Genomic DNA, 16,392 nt, shown 5'->3' with positions numbered 1-16,392 from the left:
AATTATAGTCCAAAAAATGTATATATTTTACTGTCGTATGTCCTCACCCCTTGTTCACAAACCCGTCTGTCTTATCCTGATATTGCTTTACAGACATCACACATTTACTTCTGTGATGAGGTGGCAGGTTTTCTTCTGATGACTCGTCCACATAGATCCCTGTTTGTGCAACAGTGCTGCACAGTGCATCACCACTTCTGTGCCAGCAAAACCTTTTCACAGCTCCTATGCAGCCATGTGGGGATTTTTTTTTTTTGCCCTACCGTCCTGCAGACCTCCAGTATTATCTCAAAGTTTCCAGATCTTGTCTTCACTTCCACAGTTCCCCTTTTAACTGCTATTTCTCAGTGACATTTTGGACAGTGGAAACCACAAGCTGGAAGCGCTTTGATGTCTTTTTTATAGTTTTCCCCCATCAGTTAGCTCCATTTCATATCCTCTGCCTTTGCTAAGATGAGCCCAGGAGGATTCTTGACCTGCCTTACAAGACCTAATAAGTCGCTTGAGTCTCCATGCGTGAAGTTCTGGGATGTTTTCAAGTATAAGGGGCCCAGACATTTGCAATTGCCAGAATTGCTGTTGAGTTTTTTTAAGTTTTTATTCTAAGGTTATGAAATTAAAGACTCATTCTTAATGTCTGTTTGCTGCATGGGTTGTATTTACTTAATTCCACTTCAAAACTCAACAAATTATGTAGTACAGTTATCAATAAGGTTTCCTGATATTGTTTTTGCTGTATATAGCTGTTGCAAGGTACTATCTGATCATATTTCAGGCATCAACAGGAGAAAATCAACAACAATGAAATAAAAATATCAGTGTCGCATTTCAACTCACATTTTGTTCCGTATGTGTTTTCAAACTAATCAACGGAGAATGGTAAGTGTCCTTAGCATTCACATCCAGAGCATTAGTGTGCATGTGATATCGTTAGTATCAGTAATAAAGTGAAATCCAGTGTGGATACCCTTTAAAGAAGGCTTAATTTTCAGAAATAGTAATATAATGGGATTCTTTATTTAGTCAGGATTTGCTGGAGTACAGACGGAGCGCAGGCAGCCACAACACAGACACAAACACACCCCTGACCCCGACCATATTGTAAAACATGGCTCGTGCCATCTGGAGAATGTGAGTACAGATGCATGGTGGATGTCCTCACGGCGGCTTACGCTTAGACAACAAAGCATCATTCCCGCTTACGTAACACGGGTACTGAACAGGACGACATGTGCAGCCTGTCATGTAATTTAACCTTCTCTGTTTTACAAAGCAATGTTAAATGTGCTCTGTTTTTAATTTTTTTCTTTTTCTCCTCTTTATCTTTCCTCTTTCTTTGCTTTTATCTTCCAGTCCGAACTGCTCTAATAGCTATTATCGGATTCATGCCAACAAAGGGAGAGGGTGCAATAGGATCTCTTGATTATACCCCAGAAGAAAGGAGGGCCCTTGCCAAAAAGTAAGATTTTGTTGATGAAAATATTTCAAGTGTTTACTCTCTTCACAGAATGTATTGTGTATGCTATGAGATGAGAATGATAATAAGGAGGGTGTTTGAAGTAGTGTGGGACTGCGTATTATATGGATGAAGGGATGTTAAAGGCTGGATGAGCAACAGGTTGAGAGTATGATCAATACTGGCATTTCAGATGCGATGCTGCTTAGATAGCATTAAAAAGCGAAGTCCACACAAGCATGTAATTTCATCAACACCTGAAGCTCGACGGACATGCCTTTTGCTAATAATTGGCTTGTCACAAAGTCAAAGAAATGTGCCCAAGCCAGTCCTGGGATTGCAAGTTGGCGAATTCATTATCGTCATAATACCCAGTCTCTGGAGGGAGCATGAGCGGGCATGTTGCTTTTCATTTCACACCGCATTTCCCTCAGAGAAAACGGAACAAAGCCAGAGATGGAGAGGATCCAGCTAAAGTCGCTCTTCTATTAGCCGATGAGACGGGGGTCTTGATCAGCCGCCTGTTTCATTAGCACATGGAGATGAGATAGACAGGAAGACGCACTTTGCTATAAATATGTGACTGCTTATCTCCCTGATGGAAAACCTTTTTTTTTTTTCCTCACTTGGTCTAAAGGCTGAGGCAGCACTTCTCTTTGGCTTCTCATCTCCTGTTTCTGTGCCCCTGGTGATTGTGAGAGCTGTCAGTCAGTGAAGGGCCCCAGCACAGCAGGAAGAGGCTCCTGTCCAATATTTTCAGAGTTTACCAAGTTTATGACTGACAGGGAAACTGCCAACTTGTGATGTAGGAGGACTAACACAGGCCCTGTGGAGGTCTGGGAAGTCTTAGAAATGAATATGAAAAATATCAGTTATTCCTGACAACTGACTGCAAATACGCTGGGGTCCAAACGTCTGAAAGCACCAGTGAAGTTTGTTCAATTTTGCAGGCGTTTGAAATTTAATACAAAATGTTTTATTGCAACGGATATTATCAGGTTAGCAACTTGAATGTAAAGCTGAATCTCAGAAAAATGTCCATGAGTTTTAGAAAGTCTTAGTATTTCTTTGCCTCCCTTTTTACTTTAATGCCAGCAGCACTCGAGCTGCCAAACTCTGAAAGTTTGTTCAAAAGCCTGATAACCCATGTTATTTCAACATGATGTGACTATGTTTGATTGAGCTTCTTGTCATGTCAGGAGTGTTTGGCTCTCTCAGTCTGGAAGTGCCCCCATAAATATTTAGCAGGTTTGAGGTCAGGTGCTTGTGCAGTAGAGTCCATGGCACTCAGCACCCATGAGTTTTCTCTTGTCTTCAAGCTGTTCTTCAAAGCAAAGAGCTGTATTTTGGCTCATTATCCCGCTGCACTATGAATCTGTCTCCTCAAGAAAGCAAACCAGCAGGGTGTAGCGTGTATCTGAGGAATGGCCTGCTACTTCTTTAGGGTGAAGGTGATTCAGTGCAGTTGTTCAGCTGTACCTTTTATGATTTATCCTCTTTGATCAGGTGCTACAGATAAAGGTTGTATACCACAAGTAACATTAGCTTTTTCAATCATTTATTCAACAAAAACATCATTAGATGTAATATTGTTCATATAATTGAATCTGATTTTCTGTCAATAGATTCAAACAAAACTTCTTAACTATAAAAAAACAAGAATTTGAGAGAGAATGAAACCAACAAAAGCCAAATAAAGTCATCTCAAAAGTAAAACTTAGAACTTAGAAACAAATTATGTGATCTTTTAGTTTTTTGGCTAACATGTTCTTTTGTTTATAATTCCCTCTGCTTCTTTCTTACTGATCAAATTTTTGCCCTCAAAGAACGCTGTTTGGTTATGCTGCCAGCCCTCTTGTTTGTGCTGCCAGACTTTTTGTTTGTTAGTTCTGACACTAACCTCTCACGTGGGCAGGTTTTCTCAGGGGTACGTCCCCATTGGCTAATGAGTTTTTGAGTGGCAGTTCAGGGCCCTGGATGATGCTCAGCACCACATGGAGGGTGTGCACTTAGTGAAAAAAAAGTATAAGAAAGATGTCCTATCACTCTTAAATTACATACATATAATACAATCCAAGAACATCAGACTTACATACAAAAGAGTTAACATGTTCAATACTAATGATCTGCCTTAGTTTGATTAGAAATACTGTAGATTGTCAAATATTTCCTCTTAATTTTACCTGTCAGAACTTCTGTTGCTTTTGAAATGTTTTAAAATCCTCAAAATTTCACGATTTTAGTCGTTTCACATGAAAATAGGACAGATGTTTAATGTCTCAGACTTTTGGACCTCACTGTTGATAGACATGCATTTTTTTTGTTTTTACATGATACACTATTAGTAATTTAAAGTACAGTGTAAGGATATAGTGGCCAAACTGGTGAAATTATTTAATGAACAAATTATTCAAATAAATGAAAGATGATGAGTTTGTTTCATTTTTAGTTTTTTTTCAAAAAGAGAAATGTGGTTAAATTAGGGTAGAAAATGTATTTTATTCAGTTGGACATTTATCAGCCCTCCATCCTCGGAACTGAGAAGAGAAACTTTCAGCTCCTTTCTAAAGAAAACTGTTGAAGTAAAAAATGTATTGCCAAATAAACACTTAACTTGTTCCAGTAACAATTACTTAAAACAAACAAAAAAACAGACACCAAGGGATCTAAATTATAAATTGAACAACACAGATTATTTATTTTGTTGTGATAGTCTGTAAAATAATACGCATCCCATACCTATGCGATGGGAGAGACTTGTTCACTTTGTTGAACAATTGTTCAGCTGCCAGAAAGCTGAAACAGATGTCCTCAAAGTTTGTTGTGGCAGCTTCATTACTTTGGTAAAACAGTCAGCATTTACTCGCGCTATGATAAATGTATTTAAATAAAAGTTGGAGAATACCACTGACAAAGGTATTCTTTTTTTTTTTTTCTTTTTTAAATTTTACTTGTGTTGCAAATGTGTATTGTGTACCAGCTTCCAGCCTGTGTTAATCCCACAGCTGCTCACTACTTTTCTTAAATATGGTAGTATAGCATTAGCATGATGCTCAGATACTAACTAAATCAGACAACAACTCAGGGGAATTTGAACAACTTTATGCTGCAGTTGCCACAGTTTGCAAAAACCAGCCAGGTGGCTTTTTTTTTTCCTTCGTTGGACAGTTGTCAGATGTGCTCATTTTGCAATTTTAATGGCCCTTGTGGCTGGTCATTGAACACATCCGTAGCCCCCTCTCATAACACAGTGAAAAAATCCACCTGGTGCAGATTTTCAAACAAGAAACCTACAAAATATTTTCTTAGTTACAGTGTGCGTCTCTCATCTTCTGCATCATTGATGAGATATTTTTTCAACAGGTATCATTGGCATGTTTATGTCATTTAAAATGGGAGGTCAGCTGTTATATCCTTCTCAGGTTGTAGTTCAGTGAGTTTATGAGATATAGCTTTGCAGGCTTGTCAGTTGCAGTCACCAGGTGTGTGTGTGTGTGTGTGTATGTGTGTGTGTGTGATGTGGATATGCTGGTACACTCTGTGTATATAGGCTACAGAGCCTATATATTTCAACAGCAGCTTCAATCACTAGTCAGACTCACACAGGATATGTTTAGGTTAATGGTCTATTCAATTCAATTCAATTCAATTTTTTTTTTAAATAGCGCAATTCACAACATATGTCATCTCTTATTGGTGCTTTTCTACCTTAATGGTATTCAAAGCACTTTTCAGTGTGTTTTTCATTCACCCATTGACACACCAATGGCGACAGAGCTGCTGTGCAAGGTGCTTGCCTGCCATTGGAAGCAACTTCGGATTCAGTGTCTTACCCAAGGACACTCAGACATGTGGAGGGACAGGGGATTGACCTGCCAACCTGCTCCACCACTTGAGCCACAGTGCTGAGTTGTATATCATACATTTTGGTAGCATTCAGACCTCAATACACACTCATGTTTAATTACACACTGAGTATGTACAAAAATAGATATGAAGCATAAAAATGCACTTAACAGCTTAATAGCTCACCTGGTTGAGCTGGCGTCCCATGTGCAGGGCTACAGTCCCAATGTGGAGGTCATGAGTTTGAATCTCGCTCATGGCCATATCCCACACGTCCTTCCCCCATTCTTCTCCCCCACTTTCCTGTCTCTCTCTCACTGCACTATCAATAAAGGCACAAAGGCCAAAAAATAGCTTTAAAAAAAATAATAAAAAAATGCACTTCACATTGCTGGTGCTGATAAAGGTGGTGCAGCAGTATATGCGGACATCTGTTCCAGCTGTGTCCGGCAGCTTGACTAACATTAACTACAGGGAACAAGTCTCTCCCATTGTGGTATGCAGCCTGTGTAGAAAATTGAATAAAACAGAAGCATATCTGCGACAGAACGCTAAAGTGTGCTGTTTTTATCATTGCTTTTCTTTTTTAGTATTTTGTATACACCCCTACCTCCTGAAATATTTGTTTGTGAATTCATTAATATGTTTGTGACCGGAGGAAATGTTGTCTCAAATTATCCATCCACCACTTCGCAGTTGTCGAATTATGTTAAGGTATGTTGAGTGTTTGGGTACAATTATTTCAGCGCAGTAGGCATTTCCTTATACCCCTGGGCCCTGGTGCCAACATTTTATACTGCTTCAAGCTGTGCAAATAATTGTCTGGTCATAGACTCCTATGAATCGTCTGTAGTGGGCCAGGGGGGACAGTTGTCACAGCATGCATTAATATTTGACAACACTACAAATTAACTGTAGGTGAAACTGGGCAAAAAATAAGAAGGTGAACTCCCCGTCTTCAGGGGGCGGGTTTTGCTTGTTTATTTACAGTTTCACGGGTGCCTTTAAAATGTTGACTGATCTTTTTTTTCCCAAAGTAGCTGTTAGGTTTTTCAGCCTGAGCGTAAAGTCATGTGATAAAAAATTTGGGAAAATCCTTTATAGCCCCAATATACTTAGGTGCGATACACGATGTATCACTGGCTGACAAATTATTATCCGATCATGAAGAAAATTAGATTGATGCCGTTCCAAAAATGGAATTTCACTCACAATAATTACATCTGACAATGTAGGAACCAAGTTGAGGGTGGTGATTTTTTCCTCGCTCTCCTTTCCTCTGTTCGGCTCAGTGTGTCAGTAACTGTTCACACAAGAATGAGGCTAAACTCGACACACAGAGGAGACTTCACTGCAGAGGACACAGCAGTGAAAGTGAAACCGACTTTGGGTTTCACTTTTCAGTTGTTTGCATGAGCTTTAGATTTTAAGCTTTGCTGAATTACTTTTTTACTGGAATTGATCTGTTGACCTTGACGAACAATACATATAGAGCGGAGTGTCTTCTCAGTTTCCTCTTCACATTTTTGCATTTATAAGAATAAGTTTATTAGTTATCGTTGCGATACAAAGTGATAATTACCAAATATTTCTTATTAGTTCATCTTTAACATTGTGTTGGATTAATTATGCTGTCTGCATATGTGTTGTGGTGCTGCATCGGTGTGTTCATGTTGCTGAAGAAGGTGAGAGGATGAAATTCAATCAAGGTCCAAACCAGTGATGTGGAAGTTCCTCTTGTATGTTCAACTTCCCATAAAACACCTGTCGTAGTGCTATTTTCTTCCACATATTTGCATGCTTTCTATGAAAATGGAAATTTAGGGAGACAAAAAGCCCAGTCTGCTTTGATTTGTCAGCTCCACAGGCACGAGCAGGCACTGCCCACCAATCTGTGTCAGCTCAGCCGGTATTTTTGAGATGAAGAAAGCTAGCTACTATCTCAACAAAGAGAACAGCCATTAGGACAGACTGCTCTCTGGTGTTTAAAATGTCTGGATTCCAGCCATTTTCTTCTCAACCAAGCTATTTAAAGTAGTATGTATGAGGTACTTATTCAGCATGAGTGTTTTACCTACAATAGATTACAGTTAGTGCATATTAGTTTGGACCCACCCTGAAATAGCAATAGAGATTGTCAGCTTTGAAGACAGCAATATAACAACATCCGTTCCTCGTTAGAAAAGGTCTAGCTGACGGCAAGGTAATGCAGTGAAAATATTGTGACGTACCATATTATAATATGTAATAGGATGCTTCTGCCCCCATCAAATGGAGTACATTGTGTAGCAAATAATGCGTTAACTATAGATAAATATCTCATACAACCTCAGTTTACAAAGTCTGAACTAATACTTGAGCAAAGTAAGTATTGTTTCCCATGGACTCTAATATACTATTTAAAATTATTATAAAATGACTTTTCTGTCATTGTTGCGCCAGATACTAGTATGTAGATTATGTATTGACACATGAAATAATGCTCAAATATTTAATTGGATATCATGTAAACTTTAGCAGTTGCTCGTTCTCTTAAATATTCAAAGGTTTAGTGTGATGAATCAAATCTGCTTTAATTCATGCAGCACATTAGAAGGACAGCATTTTTATTTGTTATGCAGAAAGGATCTTCAAAGCAAAATAAGGCATCAGCTGCTGGGTTATTTACAGTTAAACCATTAGCAGCTGTTTCTGAAACTATTAGATGGAATACGTCAACCTGTTGCAAATGCAATTGTATCCTATGACTCAGCAATCAATGCTAAGCCACATAGTCAGTCTACCAGCAGCACCTACCAGGAGTGTAGATTTGCATGTGTGTTGTGTTGCAACATAGACAACCCTGCTTTTTTTTTTTTTTCTTTTGTGGCAAAAAAACCCTCTGCGGTGGAACCCAGGCTATGCCAACAGGTTGGTCTTTATGAAGGAAATAAAAGAAGTGCAGTATATATATGTATACATGTATATACTTGAAATAAACTAAGTAGTATAACATCTAGTCCAACCACATTCAAGGGTAAAGTTGTTCCAAATGGCCATTCTTGAAGGCTGTATTCCACTGCCTCCCTCCCACCTTTTTGACAGTCTCTCCTTAAAATAACAGAAAGACAGAAAGAGAAAGGAAGAAGTTCAAACACTGCCTTCTTTGCGAGCTCAACATACCTATATGCTTTTAAGGTTGTCTAGAAAGTTCCAAAGCACTTTGTTTGAAACGTACTAAGGCCTGAAAAACATTATGCCACTGAATGATATTTATAATGAATTAAAATTGCAGGAACAACACTTCTGAACCAATGATTAACACAACATTTTAAACTTGCTGCCATTCTCTCAGTATGTGTCTTGGATATTACGGTCCAGATCTCTGATTTTGGCGACTCTCTTTGAGCTGAGATGTGCTCTTGATGATCAGCATTTATGCCTACAAGGGTAAAACAGTCATCCATGTGAGCAACCATCAACCAACCACGGAGCCTGTCTGCATGGTGCCCGCTTTTGGAGATGTAGACTGACTGTTTAAGTTGTCATAGTCCAGTGACATGATGACTGGAGGCGTAAGGGAACATGCCTGATGCCTAATAAGCCCAGCTTCTTGCTTCTGCATCTTAACTTCTGTTGAATAGAATCCAATTTCCATTTGTCTCCAGAGGAAGACACTGATTTGGTTCATTTAGTACCATAATGTATCCAAATCTATCCTATCCTGCCACCTTTAGCCTGAGGAGCTGTACAGTGATGATGTGGTGTTCCTCAGAGCATGATTCATGCCTCCTCTTCGCAGCTGTAACATCAGCCCATTAGCTGCTGCAAGGGACGATTAGCTTTTCTAAGGCAAACCCACAGAAACCTCTTTCCTGAGTTGGATTTTTATGTTTTCCACATCACCGCGCTAAGCGTCTGTGTTGGGCCTTTTCTAAGCAATATTGCACTGAACCCCGCTGTCAGGACTGACATGAGGGCCGAAAGGTGCACGCAGCATTCTCAACCCATAGCAGGAACTTGGCATGTGAATGTGCCACAGGTGGTGAAAGTGAAAACAAACCTGTCAGCTGAGGATACACAGCAAGCCAGCCAACAGTACAAACAGACAGCCAGTGCTATAAACACACTTGCACACGCACAGATGCACAAAGAGTTGGGAGCTGGGTTTTCTGCCAGTTTGTTTATAGGTTTCAGACGCAGCCCTGAAAAGTATAGACAACTCAGTCTAAAAATCTTTAGAATTTAATAAGCAGAATGCCAAATTTGCTGAGCAGAACATGATGGGACATTTTTCTTTGGTGGATACATCAATGGCTGCTGGCTGTGCAAGATGTAGTATTTGAATGCCAGACGATTTTACATTTCTTTTTCTGTTTTCCTGTCCTTTGTAATGAGGCACACTCTGACCATTAGCCAACAAATCTAAACTGTGGTTCTGTACCAAACACACTGCTGATTGACATGGTACGTTGCTTCACAAACATTCCCTGTGTTTGTTCATGGTTACACTGCTGTATGTGTGAAAATTTTGGGCAGTGATTAAGCCTTAGGGTTTAAATTGGAACTGAATTTAAATTAAAATACTTACAAGGTCGAACACAGTGAAAATCAGTTTGTATGGTGTTTTGTATGTCTTGAAAAACTTGGAGGTGTGAGAATTTGAAGACGTTTTCTACTGCCATTCCTCTAACCTGTCGCATCTAACAGTCTCCTAAAAAAGACAGTTTGGTGCGACAGGTTTGAGGAATGGCAGTAGTATTTTTTCAGTAGTAGAATTTTATTTCATATTAAGTATAATTTAGTGGCAGAAAATTTAGTACGCTTCAAACAAAGTGCTTTGTAGCATTCTAAAACAATCTTAAAACATGTATATGTTGAGCATGTAAAGGATGATATAAGGTCATATTAAACTGAGATCATACCAAATGCCCTAGGGTGAGAAAGCACATAAACAACAAGAGAACCTGCTGGAAGCTGAGGAAACGATGTAGAATATGTGCAGGCATAATCACTGGCTTGAATGTACCGGAACAAATGGGATTGGTATGTACTTAATGAGGGTATCATCAAAAGTGCCAAATGAATCTTCTGAGTATAAATCTCAGAAACAACCCTCCCGCTCTCTCTCTCTCTCTCTCTTGTTACGAAGTGAAAAAGTGAAAGCCTTATTCAGATTGGAGGAAGGAAACAATAGTTATTACTAATGGGGCTGCATGGTGTAGGGGCAGAAATTTTAAAATATTCACTAAATTGTTAACCAGATTTTCAAACAAGGGAGTGCAACTGGATTCTTAAGGAATTTGGTCCAACAAGAAGCCAGATGGGCAAAGACCAGAGCAACCAGAACCAGTGGGCAGGTAAAGGGATGCAAATTTTAAACAATTTTCTGAAATGATAGCATTGTCAACTCATAATTGAGTAATCATTAGCATGTTAGAAACTACAGTAAACTTTCTTTCAGGCATTGTCAGTTTCTTTTAACTATGGACACATGAGTTTCCCATCACAAATGCCTTAAAATGCCAGCCATCTGGCATTGGGAACATTGTGGTAATAGAGTACAGCTTTTCCTGAACACTGGAAGCAAGCCATTGATCACAAAAAAAGTCTCTGTCATGGTACCCCATTACTAGTGAAACCCACACAATGCTCTCTGTGCACCAACATGGAACTGCAACCGACTTCTCTGTTCACTGCTCCACAGGTAATATTTGAATAAATTTTTTTGGAAAGACATTGAAAAAGAAACAAGAGTCAAGACAGGGCATTTATTTTAATGAAAATGTTTCGTCCCATTGAAGAGGGACAAAAGAAAAGAGAGTTCAAGCACTTCAGATGAGGTTTAGTTTCCATAACAAATTTTGAGAAATCATTTTTACAGAGAGGGAAGGATGTGAACAATGTTGACAATTAAATTATGGAAACCAGTGTATACCAATTGAAATGGTTGATTACTTGACGGGAAAGGCTTTTACTAAAGTTTTACTTACAGCCCTAAAGTGATCCAAAGGCTGTTATGATTTGTAAAACATTATCTACAAAATGACTTGGGTCTATAATGTAAAGCAAAAGATCATCAGTCTAAAGGTATACTAAAGTCCAGTTCTGTGAATACAAGTGAAGAGTGAGGAGCATTTAAAAGAAATGGTAAGAGCTTCTATCACTGCAGCAAAGAGCAGGGGAAGAGTGAGCCACCTGGTTGGGTCGATTGACAGAACATATGTAGGATGCCGGCATAAGCCTTCTATTGGCAACTCATTTTCTTTGCTATTAACACCAACAACAACTTCTGGGCAGCAACATACCACACTGAAAAGTTTTGCAGAGAATTTGGATTGTGCAGTAAGGCAGCCCTGCTGTTTTTTGGTTGTTTTTTTTTTTTAAAAAGTGGCTTGTCCCATTTAATTACAGCGCTCGTCTCCCTGCGTGCAAACTTTCCACCAAAGCAATTCCACCTGTCCCTATTTTTAAGGGAACACCAAGCTGTATCATTTGCTTAGTCTTACCCACAACAACTGTGATCGGTTTCAAGAAAACAGTTCCCTCTATAAGCAGAATGATAGTGAGGTGCAGCCTGACCATTATGTTCTACAGAATGAGCTGGCAAAGCAAGACTATCACACAAGCAGTGGAGACAGAATGTAAAAGTTGTGTCCAAGAAATAAATTTAGACCAAATTCCCCCAAAACAGAGCCAAATAATTTCAATCAGCCTGATCAAAGGCTTTTCCGCATCCAGTGATATAATAATTTCAGCAGCCTGAGAGGTGTCAGAAGAAAACCCAATATTTAACAGTCTTGTTATATTAGATGATAATGTTTGTTGACAAACCCTGTTTGATCTCCAGAAATTATATCTGTCAGGCAAGGATCCAGATTGAATGCCAAGATCTTGGCTAGAAGCTTTACATCTGCATTTGACAAGCTTATGGGTCTCTCGCTGCTGCAATCTCAGTGGTTCTTATCTTTCTTGAGAATAAGCAAAATTGAGGCTTGATTTAAAGTTGTGTGGATGGAACATCTTTTCGAGGAATCATTAAACATGTCTAATAATCAAGAGGATATTAAACTGGACAAGTGCTGGTGCTTTTTCATTTTGCATTAAGGCAAGTGGGTATTTCCTCTAACTGAAAAGTTTTAAGTACTTACTATTACACAGTGTTCAGATTTATAGAGATTAGAGTAAAAGGAAGTGAAGACAAAGTTATTTTCAGTTGCATCTCTAGTTAGGAAGTGGCAGGAGTCACAGACTTGAGATATAAAGTAAGAAGCTGACTGATGTTTAAGCTGAAGTGCTAAGTGGCAGCTGCCGTTACCGCCATATTCATAATCAGGGAATTATTGTTAGATCGCCAAATATTCTCACACTTTATTTTAGCCACAAAATGTATAATAGAATTGATGTAGGAAACACTCCAATAATGTTTTTTTTTTTTTGTCCCCCACCCACAGAAATTTGTTCTGAAACTAGAAACAAGCCTACATTTCTCAGAGTGGTGTGATTTTCACTTTGCCTTGTATTTCCTATTGGTCTCATTCCCTTCTGTAGCTGCTCTGACAGTTATTTATGACACATTTATCACCATTAAAACTGGAGGTCTAATCCGACTATGGAATAAACTAACTTCTCAACCTTCAATATTGTTATTTCTGAGCTATAGGGGTCAGTCAGTTGCTGTTTTTGTTTGACCTGACGCTCCAGGCCAATACATTGCACCTGCGTTGATATAGCTGAATGCAGTATGTCTGGTATTTTAAACTTTATTGCATCTGATGATGAATGAATAAATGAAAAATGTAATTACAGTACAAGCTGGCTAGTAAAACATCTTGGCAGGTTCATTTTTCAGATAACTCTTCAGGTAAAGTGAGCCAAAACTTTAATGTTGGGTGCTGTTTATAATAAACAGATCATTTATTTTGTTTTTGAAGCATTCGCTTTGTGCGCACACTTGCACTAATTTTTTCATTTGTGAAGCAGATTGTTTAGTCATAGAGCAGAGCGACCTGGTTATTCATCAGATGGCCTGATACTGTCAAAAGCAACTTTTTGAAAGATGAAGGTCTTTGAACGTGTGAAGTGTCGAAATGAAAGGGGCCCTTGTGGCGGGATGACCTCACCATGTCCTGCCTGTTGTCCGGCAGGTCCCAGGACTTCTGCTGTGAGACGTGTGGCTGCTCCATGCGCTCCGCCCTCCTGGCTCTGACCCCCAACAGCAACCCCAGTGCCGAGGATCACAAGGCTAAAGAACTGGCTCAGCAAATAAACTTCAAGGTACAAACACTGGCAGTGGCATGAGGCACGTTTGATTCACAGTTCAGTCAGCCATTTAACCCTCAGAGCAAAAAGAGCTTCTGACAGCACAGGCTTCAGACGGATGTCTGCTGCTGTTTTCTTTTCTCTCTCTCTCTGCACTCACAGCCAAAAACAGATGATTTTCTCTTTTCTGTGACATGTTGGTTAAGGCTGGACCATAAACCATTTAAATGAACCCATCACAATTTTCAATAAATTGTCCAGAGTTAAATCAAGGACACTCAACCTCCTCTAGTAGTGTCCAGGGCTTTATTTATCAAAACTGCAGTAAGCACCAGGCCAGAAAAACTGTTATATAACTTGAAAGTTCATTATTGAGCATGAAAACGGTAATCTCAGTGCTATCTTCTTCAAGTAGCTGTTCTGAAATACTAAAATCAATAAATAATTTAAGAAATACCTGCTGAGATGTTTCACATTAAAACCATTCAAGCATCCCAAGGGGCGCAGTCCTTCCTTTTTTCCTTTTGCTTTTAGTTAGAGAAAATGAGAATTCACATTGAATAAAGTTGAACCATCTTGACCTCAAAAAATGACTCAAATAAGTTCACCAAATATTCTGTCAATCCCCTTGTTACCACTGACTACCAGCTGGGTTGCATTCCAGCTCCATTGTGGCTGATGAGACAGTCCGCTGTATTTTAATAAGCAAGGCCCACTTATTAACCATTCGGCAGCCTCCATTTATATCATATCTTTATGAGCAGATGAAGTTTGCCCAGTTGTCCACTTCTTTTGGGGGCTCCATGGACTTCTCATGGATGTTGACGAAAAGCTGCAAGTTCATCCTATATCTTTGAAACAGCAGCTGATAAAACACTTTAACTACAATACAGAATAAGTAGCTGTTCTGATTTACACATACTACTATACTGGTATTTGCTGCGTAGTTTTCATGCTCTGTTTAGCTTCTGTCAAAGGAATTTGACAATTCCTGCAGAGCCTTTTCACTGCTTTTTTGTGCCTCCTTTTTTTGTTTGCTTTTTTTGAAACTACCAACTGCAGCTAAACATACATTGAATTAAATAGAAATAAGAAATGATAGGAAATATCAGAACAACAGAATGGTGAGTATGAGTATCCCATCCCCTTGCGAACATGCAAATGTTTCCACGCTAACACCAGAAACTAAGGCACTAAACATATTGAACAGCAGGTCTGCTACCATGCTAAAATCACTATATGTTAGCAAGCTGATTATGGCATGAATAGTATGTATAGCTATGTTAGCAGTGTGGCTCTGGATATAAATGTCTGTCATTTTCTATCAGCCTCAGCTGTACGTCGTATTTAGTGCTTCAAAACCGGTGCAGTGAAATGTTAGTTAACATGACAATCTGAGACAGTGAACAATCACACATGGCTAATCAGGTGTTTAATGCTGGGATCACTTTGCTAATGTGTTGACATTAGCATGGTAGCAGGTATAATATTCATTATGTTCAGTGTATTAGCTTATTGTGTTGGCATGCTATCATTGGCTGAATAGCATCAAACACACAGAACAGCTGAGGCTGATGGGCATCAGTATTTTTAATGCAGAAAAATGTGGCAAAATCTGAGTTTAAAACTGTTAGCATGCTAACACAGGTGGAGAAACAGTAAAAATTAAAAGATGGAGCTGACAAAGAAAGAAAAAGCAGCACAAAGAGATAGATTTTTAACAAAGTAGCATATTTTATCAGCATCTCATATAATTTGTTTCCCAAATTGTTGTAACTTGGTCACTCGAAATAAAACCAAGAATATTTGCCTCTGAATTTTCCCTCTGAAATGTAGTAGAGTGTCAAGTGTCATGAAAAGACATACATACACGTGGACAAAATTGTTGGTACCCCTCGGTTAATGAAAGAAAACCCCACAACGGTCACAGAAATAGCTTGAATCTGACAAAAGCAATAATAAATTAAAATTCTATGAAAATTAACCAATGAAAATAAGACATTGCTTTTGAATCGTGGTTCAACAGAATTATTTAAAAAATAAACTCATGAAACAGGCTTGGACAAATATGATGGTAGCCCTAGAAAAGACTGAAAATAATGTGACCATAGGGACATGTTCAATCAAGGTATGTCCTCCAATTAGCATCACAGGTGTCTACAAACTTGTAATCAGTCAGTCGGCCTATTTCTAGGGTTACAAGTAGTCACTGTGCGGTTTGGTGACATGGTGTGTACCACACTAAACATGGACCAGAGGAAGCCAAGGAGAGAGTTATCTCAGGAGATTATAAAGAAAATTATAGACAATCATGTTAAAGGTAAAGGCTATAAGACCATCTCCAAGCAGCTTGGTGTTCCTGTAACTACAGTTTCACAGATTATTCAGAAATTTAAGAGTGCATCCATGATAGGACCAGGTGGGGGTGGCACAAGCCATCTCACCGATTTCAATGAAACTTAGCCAATTTAAAGGGGTCCACCCAAAACTACTTCAGTCTAAGTTTAAGGAAATTTGGTCAAACTGGGGGGATTTCACCACCCCTCCTTGTTTTTTTTGCAAAAATGACCAAAAATCGGCTAAAAAAATGGTCAGATGTATAAAGCTCTACTGCTATAAGAATTCAGCCAAATCTTTTCATATATTCAGTTCTTATCAGTTATCCAAATTTGTAATCGGCAACAAAGAGCGGGCTCACGAGAAACTAGTTTACAGTGGGCAGTGAGCGATAAAGACAGAAGAGAAGGCACATGATTCCTACCTCAATCGTTCCATCTCCTGCTTTAGTGATGGCCACCGATAGATGCCAGGACTTCCCTTCTTTCCAAACCAGTCGTGCTGCGTTTCCC

At 39.0% G+C, this 16,392-nt stretch overlaps 1 protein-coding gene across 1 annotated transcript in view; it reads left to right on the top strand.

Annotated features, from left to right (window-relative positions):
- Positions 1-16,392, top strand: part of ube2j1 (ubiquitin-conjugating enzyme E2, J1) — a 61,460-nt gene that overhangs the window by 30,572 nt on the left and 14,496 nt on the right. The window contains exons 5-6 of the mRNA XM_008287257.1: positions 1,354-1,459; positions 13,429-13,558. Of these exons, the coding sequence (XP_008285479.1) occupies positions 1,354-1,459; positions 13,429-13,558 (236 nt within the window). The remainder of the gene's footprint in view (positions 1-1,353; positions 1,460-13,428; positions 13,559-16,392) is intronic.

Source organism: Stegastes partitus, unplaced genomic scaffold (genome assembly GCF_000690725.1).
Source record: "Stegastes partitus isolate 25-593 unplaced genomic scaffold, Stegastes_partitus-1.0.2 Scaffold492, whole genome shotgun sequence".
Taxonomy (NCBI): Eukaryota; Metazoa; Chordata; class Actinopteri; family Pomacentridae; genus Stegastes; species Stegastes partitus.
Note: the sequence above shows the minus strand (reverse complement) of the source record. Positions and strands in the feature narration are given on the sequence as shown.